Below are 20,390 nucleotides of genomic sequence, written 5' to 3' on the forward strand. Positions count from 1 at the left end.
AAAAGTTTACGGGATCGTCTTCCACTAAATACGAGAAAGTTACTTGTTCAAAGCTTAATTCTACCCATCTTTGATTATGGTGATGTAATATACAACAACCTAAACACCACACTCTACGCTAAACGTCAGCGGGCCTATAATACATGCGTCCGTTTTGTATTAAATATGCCCAGGTATTGTCATATATCACCCTGTCTTGAGTAGCTGTCATGGTTATATTTGGCGGAGAGAAGAAACCTTCACTCTGTTTCGCTTGTCCACAACGTCCTCCGTACAGACACGGCAAGTTAGCTGAGAATGGATCTTAAATACTTGTCATCCCTAAACAGAAAACCTATAAGGTCAGAAACCTATTCCCTTCTGAGCTTCTCAATTTACCGCATAACCATGTATGGAAACTCATTCATACCTGCAGCCATATGCTCCTGGAATTCCCTTCCGGCCATAATTAGAGACATACATAGTAGAAATGTATTTTAAAAAAGATGTTATAAATGGTACATAGACTTAAGAAATTAGTATGTATTGTTTTCTTTATAGTAACTCTCAGGAATTTACCTTTTGTTTATAACTATTATGCCGCCCCATGGTGTAGGGGTAGCGTGTCTGCCTCTTACTCGGAGGCCCTGGGTTCAATTCCCAGCCAGGTCAGGGACATTTACCTGGACCTGAGGGCTGGTTCGAGGTCCACTCAGCCTTTGTGATTAGAATTGAGGAGCTGTCTGATGGTGAGATAGCGGCCCCGGTCTAGAAAACCAAGAATAATAGCCGAGAGGATTCGTTGTGCTGACCACATGACACCTTGTAATCTGCAGGCCTTTAGGCTGAGCAGCGGTCGCTTGGTAGGCCCAGGCCCTTCAAGGGCTGTAGTGCCATGGGGGGTTATAACTATTATTTAAGTTTAATTTTATAATTAATTATATGTAATTAGGAATCTTAATACTCTGTAGTTTGTACAATGTAGCACATATAAGATGGTTTGGCATAACAGCAGGCTTCATAGCCTGAGCCACACCATATAAAATAAGTCAATAAATAAATAAATGAAGTATATCTAATTGGATTATTCATACTTGCATATGAAATATTCAGAGCATTCTTTTCTCTTCCCACCAAAATTTTTCAATATTTTGATACTTATATCATAATTGTTGACATGTTGACAATCTGGATGTTCTCAACAAAATAAATTCAATACTAGGTGCTGTCCAATAGAGCTCCATTTTGCTCTCAGATGAGAGTACAATCAGAACCTTAAAAATTAGCATACATGACTTCAGACAAATGGGTAATTTTAGACAGTATGGCATATTTGTCCTTTTTTCATTGTATAGTGATTGCAGTTTGGTGGACCTTTTATTTTAACCTTGAGATTAGGTTTCACGCATTGAGCGGTTGACATTTTAAGTCGACTTCATACCCTGGGCAATTTTCGGTGTACATTGTAATTGTGGAAACTTCATGCATTATCATTAAGTGGATACTTTCACTTGTTGTGACTGAAGGAATGCCTTTCATCTACAGCTGTTAATGGGATAAATTTATTGAAGTCCTTAGATGATTCATGTGAAAGTTTGAAGTACCTACAGTGAAATGTAGTATTTTATACACATTTCATTGAAATTTCAAGTAGTTTGGGATAACATTGGACCATGCCTAGAAGTTATCAGAAAAGAAAAGGCGCAATTTCAAGGTGTAAGTACGACACAAAACATCCCAAACCATACATTATACTGAATGTGTCATAGAGGAAAGCATGCAATTTGAATGGAATACTTAGATCCATCCTAAAAAACAAAGTGAAGAAAATACATTGCAAGAAATTGTGAGGACAACCAGTGTTAAATGATGAAAAAGAGAAAGTGTTAAAACAAGGTATTGTCAGAGCTGCAGGGAGGTTTCCTTTCACTAAAATGAACATTAGGTATTTATGAAACATTACCTCAATTTCTGGCCAAAAAGTGAAGAGAAAGACAACAAAGGACATATTTATTTCTCAACAGACATTTGCATGTTTTCTCTGTTTGCCTAAGTGAAAATATCAAAAGAGCTTGCAGGGAACAATCAATCAAACAATCAATCAATCAAACAATCAATCAATCAATCAATCAATCAATCAACTGCACTTAAGTCTGTTGCTCTGGTGACAGATTCTCTATCAGTTGTTTACCTAGTCTTTTCCTTAAAAGATTTCAAAGAAGATGAAAATGTATCGAACATCTTCCTTGGTAAATTATTCCAATCCATAATTCCTCTTCCTGTGCAAGAATATTTGCCCCAATTTGTCCACTCGAATTCCAACTTCTTCTTCTTCTTTAAGGAACTCCACTCAAGCTTATTCGTCTACTAACGTCATTCCGTACCATCTTTCCACTGACGGCTTGGAACATACAGCTTAGTTGAGCAATTTGTCTCCGTACTTCCAAATCTTCCCAGCCCAAAGTTTGCAACATTTTCATAACACTACTCTTTTGCAGGAAATTACCCAGAACAAATTGTGCTGCTTTCCTTTGGATCTTGATGAGGGTCCTATACGTTAGAACCATACTTTAATTGGGATCTTACCAGTAACTAATATGACCATTCCCTTACATCCTTACCACAACCCCTAAATACCCTCATAACCATATGAAGAGATCTGTACAATCCTGTTTATGTGGCTACATCAAGGAAGTTCTTTCCTTTTATTAACATCTAGGTACTTACAGTGATCTTCAGGAGGTACTTTTTTCCCATGAACACAGTAATCTAAACTGGGAATACTTTTCCTCTTGGTGAAACTTACAATCATACTTTTCACTCCATTTGCTGCCCATCTAAAACCATTGTCAATTTTTTTTTTTTCCATTCATTACAATCCTGTTACTTAGTTATTACTCTACACAGTATAACATCATCTGCAAAAAGCGTTATCTGTGATTCCATTTTTTCAGTCATATCATTGTTATTTATTCGCTGGGGCCATTGAGGACTAGAGATGGGAATTATATATCGTAACATGATACTGTATCCTAATTCATAACAGTAAGCTGTTCCAGAAATATTATGTTCCTCCAGAGACCCTAATACAAAAGTAACTGTCTCAGCATAACCAAGAAAAGGGTAGGTAGTTTCTGATTGGCTAACGGATATTAAGAAGCATAGCAGCTCGCTTTATGCGTGCACTCTTGCGCATGCGCGAGTGATACTTTTTGTAACAGTTTAGTGGGAGTACTGATAGTCCTGTTACTTGCTGGTCGGTTACAAATATTCTTTAGTTATTCGAAGTGCTTTGTATTAGGCTTACCGGTGGTAATACATACATTAGCGTAGTTCTTCAGAACAGTTACACGTGGTCTTCCCACCTTGCATCTCGAGTTTCACTCCCTGTTCTGGACAATGAATGAGTAGATGTATTTCATCCGATATGATTTATGTGGACAAAAACTCAATTACAGGAAAACGGTTTCTTAGAAACGCATTGAAATAAGGTACCCAATAATAATAATAATAATAATAATAATAATAATAATAATAATAATAATAATAATAATAATAATAATAATAAGAAGAAGAAGAAGAAGAAGAAGAATTCAATTTTTTTAAAAAAAATTCTACCAGTTCATATAGTTCTGATAATGTACATGGTACTCAAATATCAGGTCTTGAAAAGCTATCCCAAGTCATATCACATGAATCTGTGCGTCCTGAAATTTTGTCATCGACCGCAAAAAACGTAGAACAAGCCACTTACACTGTTGTTTACCACATATCCACAACCTTCTGTCTATGACGAAAGATGATTTTGGAGCCTTTTATATTGGATTTACAGAGCAAGTTGTCTACATGGTTTGTGTTACATAGCTGTTAGCTTGTATTCGGGAGATGGCGGATTTGAACCCCACTTTCAGCAATCCTCAAGATGGTTTTCGGTGGGGTTTCCCATTTTTACATCAAGCAAATGCTGGGACTGTTCCTCAGTTAAGTCCACGGTTGCTTCCGTCCTATTCCTGTAGCCTATCCTATCCCATCGTCACCATAAGATCAGTCTGTTACAAGTAACAACTCTTATAATTGTTCCGTATTGGAAAAAGGTAAAAATAATTTACCGGACTAAACTCTGCTTATGTCTTGCCTGACAGGACTATTTCCTCATGACCCATTCTGGCAGCATCTGAAGTGTATATGACACTCGTTCATCAACATATTTTATGAAGTCTGGTCCTAGTGTCCATTTAACTACAGATCCTTGGACATCTACGAATGCACATAGCTACCTAGCAGTCACGGTGCTTTTTATAAATGAAGATTTCAAAGTATTGGTTCTCAGAATGTAAATGGGTCATTGCAAACACTTTCTACAAATAGTTGAGAATGTGAGTGATGGGCTGGTGAAAGGGACAGTGAGGGAGAAGAAAGTGAGATGGAAATACAGTATTGCTATTTATAAGTACTTACTAATGTGCAGTTAGGGGCTACAAGAGACATCAGGTATAAGGAATGTTCCTTCCAAAATTTGACCTGCAACCTGTATTATGTTACTTTTATATCCTAATACTTCAACCTAATACTACAGTGTAATGGATACACAGGAACATGATACTGGAAAGTAACCATTTGTCCCATCCCTGTTGAGGACCACATTATGTCGTGTTATATTTAGCACTGAACTTTGCTTTCATTTGAGCCCAGAATTCCCTCATTCTTTGTGTGTGGGCTTGCTGCCTACCTCTGTTCAAGGGACACATGTCTTCTTTTTGGTTCTTCGTCAGAAGAAAGTTGATAATTGTTTACCTCAAGGCTCTGTCTTAGCCCCACTTCTCTTCAGCCTCTATATCTCTGACATGCCTGCAACCATCTCAAGGAAATTTGGATATGTAGATGACTGGGCAATTGCTACTCAACACAAAGAGATCAAAAATACAGAACAGACCTTAAGTAATGACCTAGGCACTCTTGATGAGTATTTCTGCACTTGGAGGCTGAAGACATACTCACATAAAACTACAGTGACATGTTTCCACTTATGCAATAAGCTAGCTTATTATGAATTATAATTGTACTTGGGTAACAACCGTTTGGACCACAACAATGAATCCAACTATTTGGGGATCATTTTAGACAGAACTCTGTCTTTTAAGAAACGCCTGAAGAAATCTGCAGGAAAACTGAAATCTAGAAATAACATACTTCATAAGCCACGTGGCACTACATGGGGCTCCTCATCTGACACTCTACGCACAAACGCCCTCAGTCTGCTCTTCTCAGCTGCTGAGTATTGCAATTCATTGTGGCTCAACAGCAGCTATATGAAACGTGTTGATACTCAATTGAATCAGGCAGTAAGAATTGTGACCGGCACAATCAAATCAATGCCTACATTCTGGCTCTGGCACTGAGTCACATTCCACCAGCAGAACTCAAACAGCAGCATGCCTTAGTTTGGGAGTATAAGAAGATAAATGGCAACGACCAACATCATTGCTGCTGAAGCCACAAGATTACATTCGCGAAACCTACCCATTAGGACAGTGAGACATCTGGTGGGTAATAATTTCAACCTCCTGCAAACCTGGAAGAAAGAATTGGTGGAAAAAGTTCCAGAACATTGCCAAGGCATTATGAACACCACAACAAAATCAAGTAATTTCCATCTGCCCCAGAAAACTTGGTCAATCCTAAACAGGATTAGGACAAACTATGGCAGATGTGCTGATCTTCTCCACAAGTGGGGACAAACGCCCTCACCAGAGTGCAGTTGCGGTGCTCCCAGGCAGACTATACGGCATATCATGCATGAGTCTCCATCACATTCATATAAAGACAATTTCAGTGACTTTATGGAAGCAGGTCCAGCTGTGATAGACTTTAATATCTAATTTTATATTCTTATATGTCCTGCCAAATGCTAAATAAATAATACATACATTTGTTGAAATTTGTTGTTCTTTAAAGATATTATTTAGTTTTAGTGTAGGTGAAATTTCTGAATTTGATCCTTTCTTTGTCGAATGCATCATGCAAAAAATATACATTTGTTATAATAATAATAATAATAATAATAATAATAATAATAATAATAATAATAATAATAATAATAATAATAATAATAATAATAATAATGATGATGATGATGATGATGATGATGATGATGATGATGATGATGATAATTTATAGGAAGGGGAGTTAGTGATTGGAATAACTTACCAAGAGAGATGTTGCAATAAATTTCCAATTTCTTTGAAATAATTTAAGAAAAGGCTAGGAAAACAACACATAGGGAATCTGCCACCTGGGCGACTGCCCTAAATGCAGATCAGTAGTGATTGATTGATGTTGAGGAAAGTAGATTTGATGGAGGATGGTAAGGAGAAGGTGGTAGTTTATCACGTTGGTGCCAACAACGTAAGGCAAGCAAGAATAGGCACCAACATAGTTGGTAATGTGTGGAGTCTGGTTAATGCAGCGCAGAAGTTCGCACAGCACTCACTTCCTTCAACTGCTGTATGTAAGCTTCTTCAGACAAACTAAAGCATCATGGCAAGCTGTATTAATTGAATGAAAAAAGCACACTCACGGCACCATTGCTAAGGATGCTTTTCCATCCTTTCTGAAGCAGACATTAAGCAAGATACAGTCAATTCCAGTTTTATTATAAAACTTAGTTCTTTCAGTAGGTAGGTTTTCTGTAGAGTTGTATTATGGTAGTCTATGCATTTAATAGATGAAACAAGATTTAAATAAATTGTTAAACATATTATTATTTAGTTGATCTGCATTTATGAACATAAACATGAGTAACTTTGTATATTTATAGCTGTTTATATTGAAATTTAGGCCTTACTCAGATTTAAATTTACATTTCTGTGTTAGAAAAATATAAAGATAGATTGATCAATATTATCATTAAATTTATATAAAATATTTTAGCCAGTTGTTGATATTTTGGACACTCTTAGAACACTTAAATTAACAGTAAGATAGGAGGAATGTAGAGTAAAAATGCAGACTGTGTCCAAAATAACATCATATGCCTTGAAACTTAGGACAACAATAAAAAAATATGTGCATCCAAAATCATCCCAAATTATGGGGTGAATTTTGATTTATTTGTTATTTCAGGAATATGTATATTGACTAATTTTTGTTTTCAGGGTATCATTATATATATGTGATTATTTCATGATAAACAATACAATTTAAAATACCCTTTGTGAGTGAACATGAAAATAACTTCATAACTATCCGAATTCACTTTGTTTGACAGTATTTCAAAAGATCTGCAATCTATTATTATTATTTGGTTATTAGTAGTACAATGAGATCATTTGAACTAAGACCCAGCCATGTAGTGTTGTTCCTATTGGAAAGCACACAGTTGTCAGATTCGATGCACGTAAGGTATGCATTCATCTATCTTGACCATGAATGTAAAGCAAGTTTGTTAGTGAGTGCCTATCGAAAGGCACGTTTGTAAGTTATGTGCTGTACTGTTTTGTGTATTAGATCATGAAATTTATTATGACTTAATATATGTTTACTATTACACAACATGTGTTAATTTATGATACACATTTGTTTACTCAGTCAGCCCAACAAGTCCAAACATGATTTCAAGAAAGAAACCCGAATATAAAAGTTCCAGGTCATACAACAATCCATGTCTTTTATAATAGATTTCAGACTACAGGAAGTGTTCAGCCTAAGAAACCTAATTGGTTATGATTTTGCCACTGCCAAACAGACAGCATAGAAGAACTGAAACAAAATATCTGCCAGGAAATTTACAAAATTTTGTAACATGAACTATAGTGAATGATGTATAGTTTTTTTAAGAGGTATCAAAAATGTGTGGACAGTGAAAGCAGGCAGTTTTAGCACCTCCTTTCATAACACTGGTAAGTTATACAGTTCTTAAAAAACCAGTGTCTGAAAAGTCCTGCCTCGTAACAAAATGAGAGAAAATATTATAATACCTGTTATTAATAAGAAAATTTTCAACTTAATTTAACCCTCCAACACTCGCGCGGGCTACATGTGTAGCCCAGCAATTTTATTTTATTTTCCACGTAATAGCCTACAGTGATGGAGGGACATGGTTTCTAATACCTTCCTTCCATCAAATCTTATGATGACTTAGTGAGCGTCTGCACTCCTAAGTAGTTGAATCTGTGCACAATTTGATGTTGATGTTGACTGCCATACCTGTAGCCTACGCGAGTAGTTGAGTTACTGTGTCAGCGGCTGGCGCTAGCAAAGAGCATGTTATCCGACAGTTGTTAGATGAAAGCAGTGTTATGCAAGATGACAGCAATAATGGAGAAGAAGATGTGTTATGGAAGAGGTACATATTCTGATAGTGAGAAAGTAAACTACGATATCAATAAAGATGGTTATCAGACGTCCTCAGATGACCAGCTGGATGATAGTGATGATATGGGAAGGAGAAATGTAAGTGCAGGAAGTACAATGTACCGGGCAATCTTTGTATTCAAGCTCAAGAGCACCATTCTTCACATTCCAGGGCCTAAAGGCGAAGCTAGTGGGTGCAGACTGAGAGGGAATGCTTAGAACTGTTTCCAGATGAGAATCTTGAGAAAATTGTTACGACCTCCACTAATACATACAACATAGAGCTGTGTATGTAAGAAATGCAAGGCCCCCAGATGAAGTAGAAATTTATGCCTTTTTTGGGGATTTTCTTTTTAAATAGGTATTCAGCTTCCAGAGCAAGGTGCTATTTGTGTAGCTGGAGTAGACAGATCAACGAAGAATTGTATGCGATGTACATGGATAATCTGCCCTCATCATTCAGCTCATGAGTGCAGGAAATGATTAGATGAATGAGTGACCTATGTTGTTGTTTCTGTGTTTCCCCAAATCAAACAAGTCCCATGGCTCAACAGCTCCAAAGGGCCATGGCCTACAGACTATGAACTGTAATGTGGTTGGCACAACAAATCTTCCCAGACATTATTATTGGCTTTCTAGACCGGGGCTGCTATCTCACAGTCAATGGTAATCACGTAGGCTGAGTGGACCTCGTACAAGCCCCCAGATTCAGGTAAGAATTCCTGACCTGGCTGGGAATCGAACCCAGGACCCCTGCGTAAGAGGCAAATACACTACCCCTACTCCACAGAACCAGCTCTGTGGTTCCCGACAAACATAAATATAATACTAATATAAATGATCTATGATTGGACATTATACATTTTCCAGCTAACTCATTCCTGGTTGCCAGCGTTTCATCCCAGTGTGCTAAGTTGGGCTCATCAGTTGGTAAATAGCACACCCACCAAGACGCATGGCCAGTGCATACCATGGAGGCTACTGCGTAGGTTACTTGGAGCTACCGGCAGTGCCAGTGCACTATGAGAAACTTTGTCTCATTACCAAAAATTGATGCCTGCCTGGCCGTCAGATGATATAGATGTTGATTCCCATAGGGAGAGTTTTCGGGAATTTTCTGATGATACAGACCACTATATGATTTGTAGTGAACTACAGTAAGTGTTGTATCTCTAGGCCTAGGAAATAAGACAGGAGTACATGGATATGATTAGCGAAAAGTTCCAAACAATGGACAGTAAGCAGGTTCAGGGTATAGAAAGAGAATGGATGGCATACAGGGATGCCGTAGTAGAAACAGCAAGGGAATGCCTAGGAACAACTGTGTGTAAAGATGGGAAAAATCGAACATCTTGGTGAAATGATGAAGTGAGAGCAGCTTGTAAACATAAAAAGAGGTGTATCAGAAATGGCTCCAAATAAGGACTGATGCAGGCAGGGAATTGTACATAGATGAAAGAAACAGAGCAAAAAAAAAATAGTTGTTGAATCCAAAAAAGAAGTCATGGGATGATTTTGGTAATAACCTGGAAAGGTTAGGTCAAGCAGCAGGGAAATAATAAAGTAATAAAGAATCCTAGGAAGGGAGAGAAAAAAATTAATAGTGTTTTGGGTAAGTCAGGTGAGCTCATAATTGATCCCAGAGAATCACTGAACAGGTGAAAGGAATATTTTGAAGATCTTCTCAACGTAAAAGGAAATCTTCCTGGTGACGTTGCGAACAACCAAGCTTATGGGGAGGAAGACAGCGATATTGGTGAAATTACGTTTGATGTAGTGGAAAGGATGGTAAACAAACACCAGTGTTAAAACCAGCAGGAATAGATGTAATTTGACCTGAAATGGTGAAATATAGTGGAAAGGCAGGGATGAAATGGCTTCATAGAGTAATAAAATTAGCATGGTGTGTTAGTAACGTACCTTCTGATTGGACAAAAAGCAGTACAGCTATCTATAAGCAAGGAAACAGGAAGGATTGCAACAACTATCAAGGTATCTCACTGACCAGTATACCTGGCAAAATGTTCACTGGCATTTTGGAAGGGAGGGTGTGATCCATAGTGGAGAGTAAGTTGGATGAAAACTAGTGTGGTTTCAGACCACAGAGGGGCTGTCAGAATCAGGATTTCGGTATGCACCACATAATTGAAAAATGCTACGAGAAGAATAGACAGTTATATTTATATTTCATAGATCTAGAGAAAGCATATGACAAGTACCGAGGGAAAATATGTTCGCCGTACTGGGGGACTATGATATTAAGGGTAGATTATTAAAATCAATCAAAGTCATTTATGTTGACAGTTGGATTGCAGTGAGAATTGATTGTAGAATGTGTTCTTGGTTCAAGGTACTTACTTCATAGTATACATGGATCATCTGCTGAAAGGTATAAAGTGGCAGGGAAGGGTTCAGTTAGGTGGAAATGTAGTAAGCAGTCTGGCTTACGCTGATGACTTGGTCTTAATGGCAGATTGTGCCAAATGCCTGCACTCTAATATCTTGGAACTTGAAAATAGGTTCAAGACTAAATTGATGTCAGTAGGTGAGAAATCCAAGAGAATTGAATGTCAGATTGGAGACGTAAAGCTGGAACAGGCAGATAATTTCAAGTATTTAGGATGTGTGTTCTCCCAGGATGGTAGTATTGTAAGTGAGATTGAATCAATGTGTAGTAAAGCTAATGCAGTTAGCTCGCAGTTGCGATCAATAGTATTCTGTAAGAAGGAAGTCATCTCCCAAACAAAACTATCTTTACATTGGTCTGTTTACAGACCAACTTTGCTGTATGGGAGTGAAAGCTGGGTTGACGCAGGATATCTTATTCATAAGTTAAAAGTAACAGATTTCAAAGCAGCGAGAATGATTGCTGGTATAAATAGGTGGGAACGGAGGCAGGAGGGTACTCTAAATGAGGAGATAAAGGCTAAGTTAGGAATGAATTTGATGGATGAAGCTGTACACATAAACCAGCTTCGTTGGTGGGGTCATGTGAGGCATATGGAGGGGGATAGGTTACCCAGGAGAATAACAGATTCTATTATGGAAGGTAAGAGGAGTAGAGGGAGACCAGACAACGATGGTTAGACTCTGTGTCTAATGATTTATATATAAGAGGTATAAAACTAAACAATGCCACAGAACTAGTTACAAATACAGCATTATGGCGGCGTATAGTAAATTCACAGAGGCTTGCAGACTGAACGCTGAAAGGCATAACAGTCTATAATGAAGATATATGTACGTTCATTAAGTTCTGACAAATCAAAAATCTCCTACACATCTTCAAATTTATGCTATTTTTCAAATACGTAAAATTGGAAATTACATAGTTTTGATAATTATAGAATTAAGAGTGTATAAATCTGAAAAGTAGAGTTGAATGTTAATTAATTCCTTAATATAAAATACAACATAAAAATAAATTAGGTAAATGAAAAAGTAAATGCTTGAAGCCCATGCGAGTGTTCCTATTACAAAATTTTTGCGCAAGTGCTGGAGGATTAATATGTTCAGCTTATTTACATGATAGAATGCAGATGATCATAACAATTTAAAATAGCTGAGTAATAAGAAAATTATCTCATCTTTTGTCCAGAAAAGCATAGCACTGTCAACCTAGTGGAAATGACACAGCACTGTTTGTCCAATGTTGTTGTTTGTCCAACCCTTGTCCCGTTTCCCTACGGGGTCGGGTATGAGGTGAGATGAATTTGTCGTGGCGGTTTTTTATGACCGGATGCCCTTCCTGACGTCAACCTCATCAGAGGAGTTAATGGGAGATGAAATGAATGACGTGATATATGATAGTAGGGAGAGGGTGAAACCCGGTGCCGGCACATAGCCTACTCCTGTCGAATAGCACCAAGGGGTCTGCTCAAGGCTTAACGTCCCCATCCGACGGACGAATCACCATCAACAGCGTCATATGCCCTCACTCCATATGAGCACTGCGGAGAGGTTTGGAATTTAATCCAGGCTTTTGGCACGCAATCTAGTGATTAGAAATTGTATACCACCACCTCCCCTACCCTGCCGGCCAACATTCAGATGGTGAAAATTTTTTCGACCAACGGGACTCGAACCGGCTAACCTCGGTGTTAGACCGTTTTAGACTTCAGCGCCTTAACGATCATGGCCACCAGGCGGGCTGGAAATGACACAGCACTACCCTTAGTAATTTCAATTTTTTTTTTTTTTCTTTTTTTTTACTTGCTTTACATCATACCAACGTGGATAGATCTTATGGCGAATTTCAATGATTTGCTTCAGGTATATTATGTTAATGCTAGAGGAGAGTATTGAGATTGTTTTACTCCACAGTTGTGAGGGATGGTCGCAGAGACAGGTGGCTGATGAATTCAATACACGCCATCCCAACAAACACGAGCAACAGAGCACAATGGCATGCATTCTCAGTGAGTTGAAGATAACGGGTTCAGTCGCTGATTTGTAATAATCAGAACATCTTAGGACTTCAGTGGAGTTCTGTAAAAACAATTTCAGCAAAATTGCCAGTTTGAAAAAGTCCTCACAGTTAGCAAATATGGAGCTCAACGTACCAAAATGTACTATCCACTATGGCCTATATCATTCATGTAAGTTTCTGGTTTTACATCATCTGAGTGAAAATTATCCCAACTGTCACATGGAAATGTTTGAATGGTTTTTTGATGAAATAGGTAGTGATGAGAAATTCCCCAGGAACATACACTTCTTTCTGATGAGGCTAATTTGTTACGTTAACGGAGAAAACAATAAACACATAAGTAAGATAGGGTTGCGGTCTTTCCCCTCTCCTGTTCATAATCTATATGAATGCTCTCATACGAGAATTTAGAGAAACAAGACATGGTTCCATTCACATTTAAAAAAATCTACAGCTGGACACAATATTTTTTGCAGATGACTTAGTGCTGGTCGCCACCTCAGAAGATGATTTACAGCGTTCAATGTATAACCTAAACCTAGTCTCAGAAAGTACTCAATGGAAATATCCCCTGAGAAAACTAAGATAATGTCATTCTGTGGCAAGGAACCAGTAAGAAGCTAGATCTGCTTAAATAACAACATTTTGGAAAGAGTAAATGATTTTAAATACCTCGGCTACAAACTGTCTTTCTGTGAAGAACTGGACATACCCGAGAAAATCTCCAAATTCAACAGATGTCTGGGAATCATCAATAAAGTTTTTAGACCATCATTAGTTCAAAAACACACCCGTATAAGAATCTACAAAACCTTGGAAAGACATGTACTTTGCTATGGAAGTGAAGCGTGGACCCTGAGGAAATGCGATGAGAGAAGAATAACAACAGCTGAAATGAAATACATGCGGTGAACAGCAGGAGTCACTAAGTGGAAACACAAAAGAAATACAGATGTGCTGAATGACCTTAAAAGCAGACCTATATCGGAATACATCTATGAATACCAGAGAAATTGGCTAGAACACCTAAGCAGGATCCCCAAAGCAGTCATAAACTACTGCCCCAGTGGGAAGAGATTTCTGGGATGCCCCAGGAAGAGATGGCGTGAAAATGCAAATCTTTTGTATAGACCGTAATAGTTCTTCTATAGGACTAATACATGAAAGGATGATGATGATGATGATGATGATGAACGGAGAAATAAACAAACAGTATGTATCAACCCTCATTGGTACAGTGGTGACAAGAAGAAAGGAGCAAAATGAGTTAAGATATGGTATGGAATCTGGAATGCAAAAGTAATAGGGCCATTTTTCTTTAACAGTACAATCACAAGTGCATTACTCCTTTAGATTTTGGGCTTTCACCAGAATTGGATCTCATAGGCAAATGACCAAACTGGTTCGTGAAATGCATATTCATGTGACCTTGGCTTGACCAAAATTTCCCTGGCAGATAGATCAACTATAGAAGACCCCTTTCTCCTAGGTCACCACTGAACTTTTTTTTTCTGGGGTTACATCAAGTTTTAAGCATATCAAGTGAAGATTCATGATTTGAGACATCAAAGCCAACATACTCCACAAAGTGTTAAACAATATGAACTACAACATCCAAATATGTTTCAATTTTTTTTTAATGATTTCTCCTATGATGCAGGACTTTTAGACAGCCTGTAGTTCATGACATTGTTGTATGGTTGCATCACCATTGCTGAACTCTGCCAACACTTAGCAACGACTGTCATGCTCATTGATAGGAAAATATCACATGGCTGGTTCTTAGTTCATATGCTCTACTGTTGTATAATTAACTATTCTTAGGGACATTTTTAATGAATATGGCAATGCAGTCACAGAAGACAGATTAATTTGAAATTTGAATTTCTTAAATTGCTGTTAACGTAAACCTTACCTTCTGGAATGTCAATGTCAATAGTATCCAGGAAATCAAGAGCAAAGTTGTAATCTGGCCTTATCAAGAGGTTAGTGTTCCATCGCTGTTGTGGGATTCGGTAATGCAGATATGAACATTTTTGCTTGGCTTCCAACATCGATAAGCCAGTAAATGCCAAGTTCTCAACAATAATACCATCTGTACCTTTGAAAAGCGCCCCACGAGGAACAACTGCTGCTTCATCATTGATGAGACTGACCACTGATGCCAGGCGATCTTCTTCTTTCAATTTTATCTCTGGCATATGAACAAGTGAATCCTGGATAGAGTATTTCAAATTGTTTTAAACACTTTTATTCCATTGTACAAAATAGAACATGACAATTTATAGAATAACAATTATATTTACTCTTAATAAAAAGAAAATACTACCCAGCCCACAAAAGGACCAATCGAAATGGAGAGCAACTGATAGAAATATGTAAGAACTTTAACTGTTTATGAAATTGACAGTTTACAGACACCTTTCTTAAAAACAGAAGACCCGGGTGTCTTCCAACACTAGCCCGGGAGAGAGTTCCAGATTGGTCACATAGTGCCCTCAAAACACACGGAACAAGAGTTCCAAAATGTCAAAGTCCTAATGAGTGCTAACTTGTATTCAGACTACCTCCTTTCCAAGGTCCAAGTTAAGATCATCCCAAGATTTAAAAAAATAATATTAATTTTAAAAATACGATTCAAAAGGCAAAGTTTGACACAGAAAAACTCAGAATGAACAAGGACTTTGTGATAGAATTGAGCAAAAGAAAATAACAGGGATGGGAACAGTTAAAAGATGCAATGATCGCTTCTGCAACAATCACCGTTTAGAGAAAAAGAGGAAACATGCATGGTGGTCAGGGGAGGGAGACGAGGCAATTGAAGAATGTCAGAACGTGTGGGTGGACTGGTCTTCTCAGGAAACAAGTTCAACGAAGCAAGGTAAAGAACTGCCAAGGCCACTGGGAATCTAAGAAGACAGTATGAAAAAAGAACACTTGATAAAGATCTAGCAGAATTTTCAAAGGAACAACACCCAGGACTTTTATAAGCTGTACAAGACCAAATGGAGTAGATATGACCCCCTCAATCCTCAGCTTCAGAAACTGAGAGGGAAAAGTGGCACACAATGATGTGGAGAAGTCAAATCCTGCCAGACTACTTATATAACTCCTCAATTGTGAATTACCACCCTGGGAGTTTGAGTACCCGTATGAACCACATCCAGACCTGGAACCTCTGGCTAGAGAAGAAATCAGGGACATCATCAAGATTTTGAAAAATAACAAAGCACCAGGAGAAAATGGAATCATTGAAGAACCTTGAAGGTAGGCAGACGATAGAGTAATTTTGCCATTGATGCTTTCACGGCCCATACTTATAGATATGATATGGGCTTTTGGGCTTATGCCGTGTCAAGAAAATAAGGTGAAATTCTTTATGTTTCGCAGAGAACTTTGCTCTGCATCATCAAAAGAAAATCTCGACTGTCCATGAAAAAGGCTTATCAAACAATGAGGTTTGAATTTAGACGTTATAACAGAAGTAGAAATGGTACGTTCATTTATCACCAGATGGCTCCCCGGACGTGGTACAGCGCTATTGTTCGAAGTGGAAGCTGATGGAACCATTAGAATCAGTCTGAGAGGGTCACATAACATAACAGGTGTACTCACGAACATTGACACAAGCCTGGAATGAAACATCTGGCGATGAGGAACGTACGAATTTGGAAAACATTGAAATGAAATAACAATAGTGAAGGGACAGGGAAGGGACAGGGAAGGGACAGGGATTTACCTATGTAAATCCTTAATAGCTGGCAACCAGGTATTACTTAACTGATAGCCAGTGTCCCTGTTGAAATTGTTAGGATTTCCATGTATTTCCACAGCTTCCCGTATAATCCTGGACCTGTAGTGTCTAGTGTGGGTGAGAGCTCTAGCATCTTGGAACATGACATCATGACCTGACGATACAGCATGCTCAACTACTGCTGATTTGTCTGGCTGGTTGAGACGAATATTACATTCATGTTCCTTGATACGAGTACCAATGGATCGCCATGTTTGGCCAATGTACCTCACCGCAAGTACAGGGAATTTCGTATACCCCACGATGTAAAAGTGGAGACAATTTGACAAAACTAGCCAGACAAATCTACTATAGTTGAGCACACTCTATCGTCGGGTCATGATGTCATGTTCCAAGATGCTCGAGCTCTTACCCACACTAGACACTACAGGTCCAGGATTATACAGGAAGCTGTGGAAATATATAAAAATCCTAACAATTTCACCAGGGACACTGGCTGTCAGTTAAGTAATACCTGGTTGCCAGCCATTAAGGATTTACGTAGGTAGTTCCCTTCCCTGTCCCTTCACTATTGTTATTTTGTTTCGGTGTTTTCCAAATTCATACGTTCCTCATCACCAGATGTTTCATTCCAGGCTTGTGTCAATGTCATACCTTCATATGTGCATACACCTGTTATGTTATGTGACCCTCTCAGACTGATTCTGATAGTTCGATCAGCTTCCACTTCGAACACTAGCGCTGTACCATGTCCGGGGAGCCATCTTGTGACGAATGAACGTACCATTTCCACATCTATTATAACGTCTAAATTCAAACCTCATTGTTTGAGAAGCCTTTCTCATGGACAGTCGAGACTTTCTTCCGATGACACAGAGCAAAGTTCTCTGCGAAACGTAAAGAATTTCACCTTATTTTCTTGACACGGCATAAGCCCAAAAGCCTATATCATGTTGATGGAGTAATTGTTGGGCTAATACAAATCCTGAGCAAAACTTTGGAAGACGAAGCGCTCCCAAATTAATGGACATTAGTAATGATGCGCCCACTTCATCATAAAGGAGACAAGTCCGATGTCAACAATTCCGAGGAATATCACTACCATCAGAGACATATAAGATGCTTTCAAAGTCACTGCTAAAGAGAGCAGGGAAAGAACTGGAGCCACAAATGAGTGAATATTAAGGAAGGTTTTGAAAGGGCACATCCTGAACCTGAAGTTGATCATTGCACACCAAAGGGAGACGAATATAAAATAAGTGCTCAGGTTTGTAGGCTTCAAGAAAGTCTATGGTTTGGTAGATCGAAAAGTACTGCTCCAATCCTAGAGAATATGATTCTAGGTAGGAAGACCAGAGTGTTGATAAAACAGACTATAACTGACACAACATCTAAGGTCAAGTTCAGAGGGATGCCATCAGAACATTTTGTGATTAAAACAGGGGTCACACAAGGAGATGAACTTTCTTTCCTCCTCAGCTGTGTACTTAACAGAGTGATTAAAGAGTGATGCTAAAAAGTGCAAGGAATGGGTGGTATACAAATGGGACACAAGAACAAAGGAATTGAAGTCGACTGTCTAGCCTTCTTGGATGATGTGGTTCTATTAGAATCATTAGAGGAGGCACAGAACAGATTTCCCAGCTCCAGGAACAAGGGAGTTAGGCAGGCTTACAGATCTCCTATGAGAAGACACAGTACATGACCAACATTAAAACAGCACCCAGAAGGGATGAACTTAGAGGAGGATTAGGGTCCAGAAAGTGGAAAAATTTTAATATAGGGGAGAATGGCTAGAAAACAACCTGTCAGAAAATGATGCACTGGTATCAAGGATCAACAAAATGAACTTGGCATACAAACTAACTGTAAACACACTACTACAAGAAAAAGATCTCTATCAATGCAAAACTAAGACACTACCAGGCGGCAATCCTTCCGGAAGCCTTATACACAGCTGAATATCTGAACCTGACACAATAAGGATTGATCAAGAAGCTGGAACGAGTGGATAGGAAGTTTCTGAGGAAGATATTGGAAACTAGAAGAACCCCACATTTATAAATTAATTAAGTCAAAACTGCCTGCTTTATCAGCCATATGGTACTGCCTAATAGTCCTACTTTTAAGACCACTATAACAAAGAACAGAAGATGGATCATACAGAAAGAAAAGAAACAAAGAATTGTATCTCAAGATGGAAAAGATCTCAAACACCATCTGGAAAAGAAGACCCATGTTCTTTGAATACGTGTACAGAATGTACGCAGGAAACTTACCAAGATCGTCAGGTTTTTTGAGATGAAGAGAACTACAGTATGCTGGCATCAGGAAGTGAAAATGGATCTAGAAGAAATATCAATCAATCAATCAATCAATCAATCAATCAATCAATAATCAATCAATACTGATCTGCATTTAGGGCAGTCGCCCAGGTGGCAGATTCCCTATCTGTTGTTTTCCTAGCCTTTTCCTAAATGATTTCAAAGAAATTGGAAATTTATTGAACGTCTCCCTTGGTAAGTTATTCCAATCCCTGACTCCCCTTCCTATAAATGAATATTTGCCCCAATTTGTCCTCTTGAATTCCAACTTCATCTTCATATTGTGATCTTTCCTACTTTTATAAAGGCCACTCAAACTTATTCGTCTACTAATGTCATTCCACGCCATCTCTCCGCTGACAGCTCGGAACATACCACTTATTAAATAACACTTGTATGTTTTAATATTCATCCACCTATTCAATACAATACAATTTTTAAAAAATTGGGACATTGTCCTTATTAAAATTATTGACATGAAATTAGTATATTAGATGGTACATGTTTCACCCATCACTAGTAGGCATCATCAGCCATATTTTCCACCTTAGAATAGATCAGGTACCTGATTGGAAATGATCTATGAATGCTGTTAAAAACTGTCGTATAAAATATATTGGAGATTGTTAAACAACTATTACAATATAAAATGTAGTATGCTGTTATTTGACAATATTAGTGATAATATTGGAGTCTAAAACATGGCAGTTGTTTAAGGATTATGACATAATAAAAGATATTACAATGAAGATAAAAAATATATATATTTTTTTATGGAAAGTTAAGCAATGGTAATGGTCGTTGGTTCTTGCAGTTAATAAATGTTGATTTTCATTTATTTGCTTATAGATTCTGAAGAGTTGTTTTTATGGCCTGGTTCCTTTTGAGATGATATTAGTTGGAAATGTTGGTGCCGTAGGCTATATTGAAATCTTTGTAGGCATCATTAGACCATCTTCTATGATGTGGTAAGAGTTTGTGATGTTGCTGTTGAGCGTGTTGAGCTAAGCTTGTTAGTTGGAAGGGAACGTTGTTGTCATTCGGTGATTAACCAAAGGTATGATGAGTTCCCTTCGACCGCTGAGATGTTAGTTTATGTTGAGAGTTTTAGAGTAACTGGCAGTCGCTGGGTGGTATCATTCTCACAAGCCTGTAAGCACAGCTGTTTAAATGGTGCACGTAATGAAAAAGCAAGGTTGATTTGGTTAGGTTTCCTTTTTAACCATTGAGTTTTTTAAAAGTAAGATTACTTGTAATTTTCTTAAATCATTTTGTGAGTGTTGGCATGCATTCAGTTTCAGATGTGTCCTTAAATTTCTTTGGCCTCTCTTACATTTTTAGCTTCTTCCTAATTAAGTTCGGTGAAGATTCCAGGATTGGTAGTTTAAGGACTCTCAGTTTATTTTTCTTTTAATTTAATCACAATGTAATTTTGTAAGTATGAGATTAAGTTTCTGAGACCTTTAGTTATGTTTTCCTGATTAGGTTCAGTTTTCTTTTTTGTATGTTTTTACATTAATGTTTGAAAGTTAAATTTATTACTAAGTAGAGT

At 37.9% G+C, this 20,390-nt stretch overlaps 1 protein-coding gene across 1 annotated transcript in view; it reads right to left on the minus strand.

The window, feature by feature from the left end:
- The window catches only part of Rsph9 (Radial spoke head protein 9), a 93,920-nt gene that overhangs the window by 26,742 nt on the left and 46,788 nt on the right, over positions 1–20,390 (minus strand). The window contains exon 4 of the mRNA XM_067153412.2: positions 14,676–14,985. Within this exon, the coding sequence (XP_067009513.2) occupies positions 14,676–14,985 (310 nt within the window). The remainder of the gene's footprint in view (positions 1–14,675; positions 14,986–20,390) is intronic.

The sequence above is a fragment of the Anabrus simplex genome, chromosome 9 (genome assembly GCF_040414725.1).
Source record: "Anabrus simplex isolate iqAnaSimp1 chromosome 9, ASM4041472v1, whole genome shotgun sequence".
NCBI classification, from domain to species: Eukaryota; Metazoa; Arthropoda; class Insecta; order Orthoptera; family Tettigoniidae; genus Anabrus; species Anabrus simplex.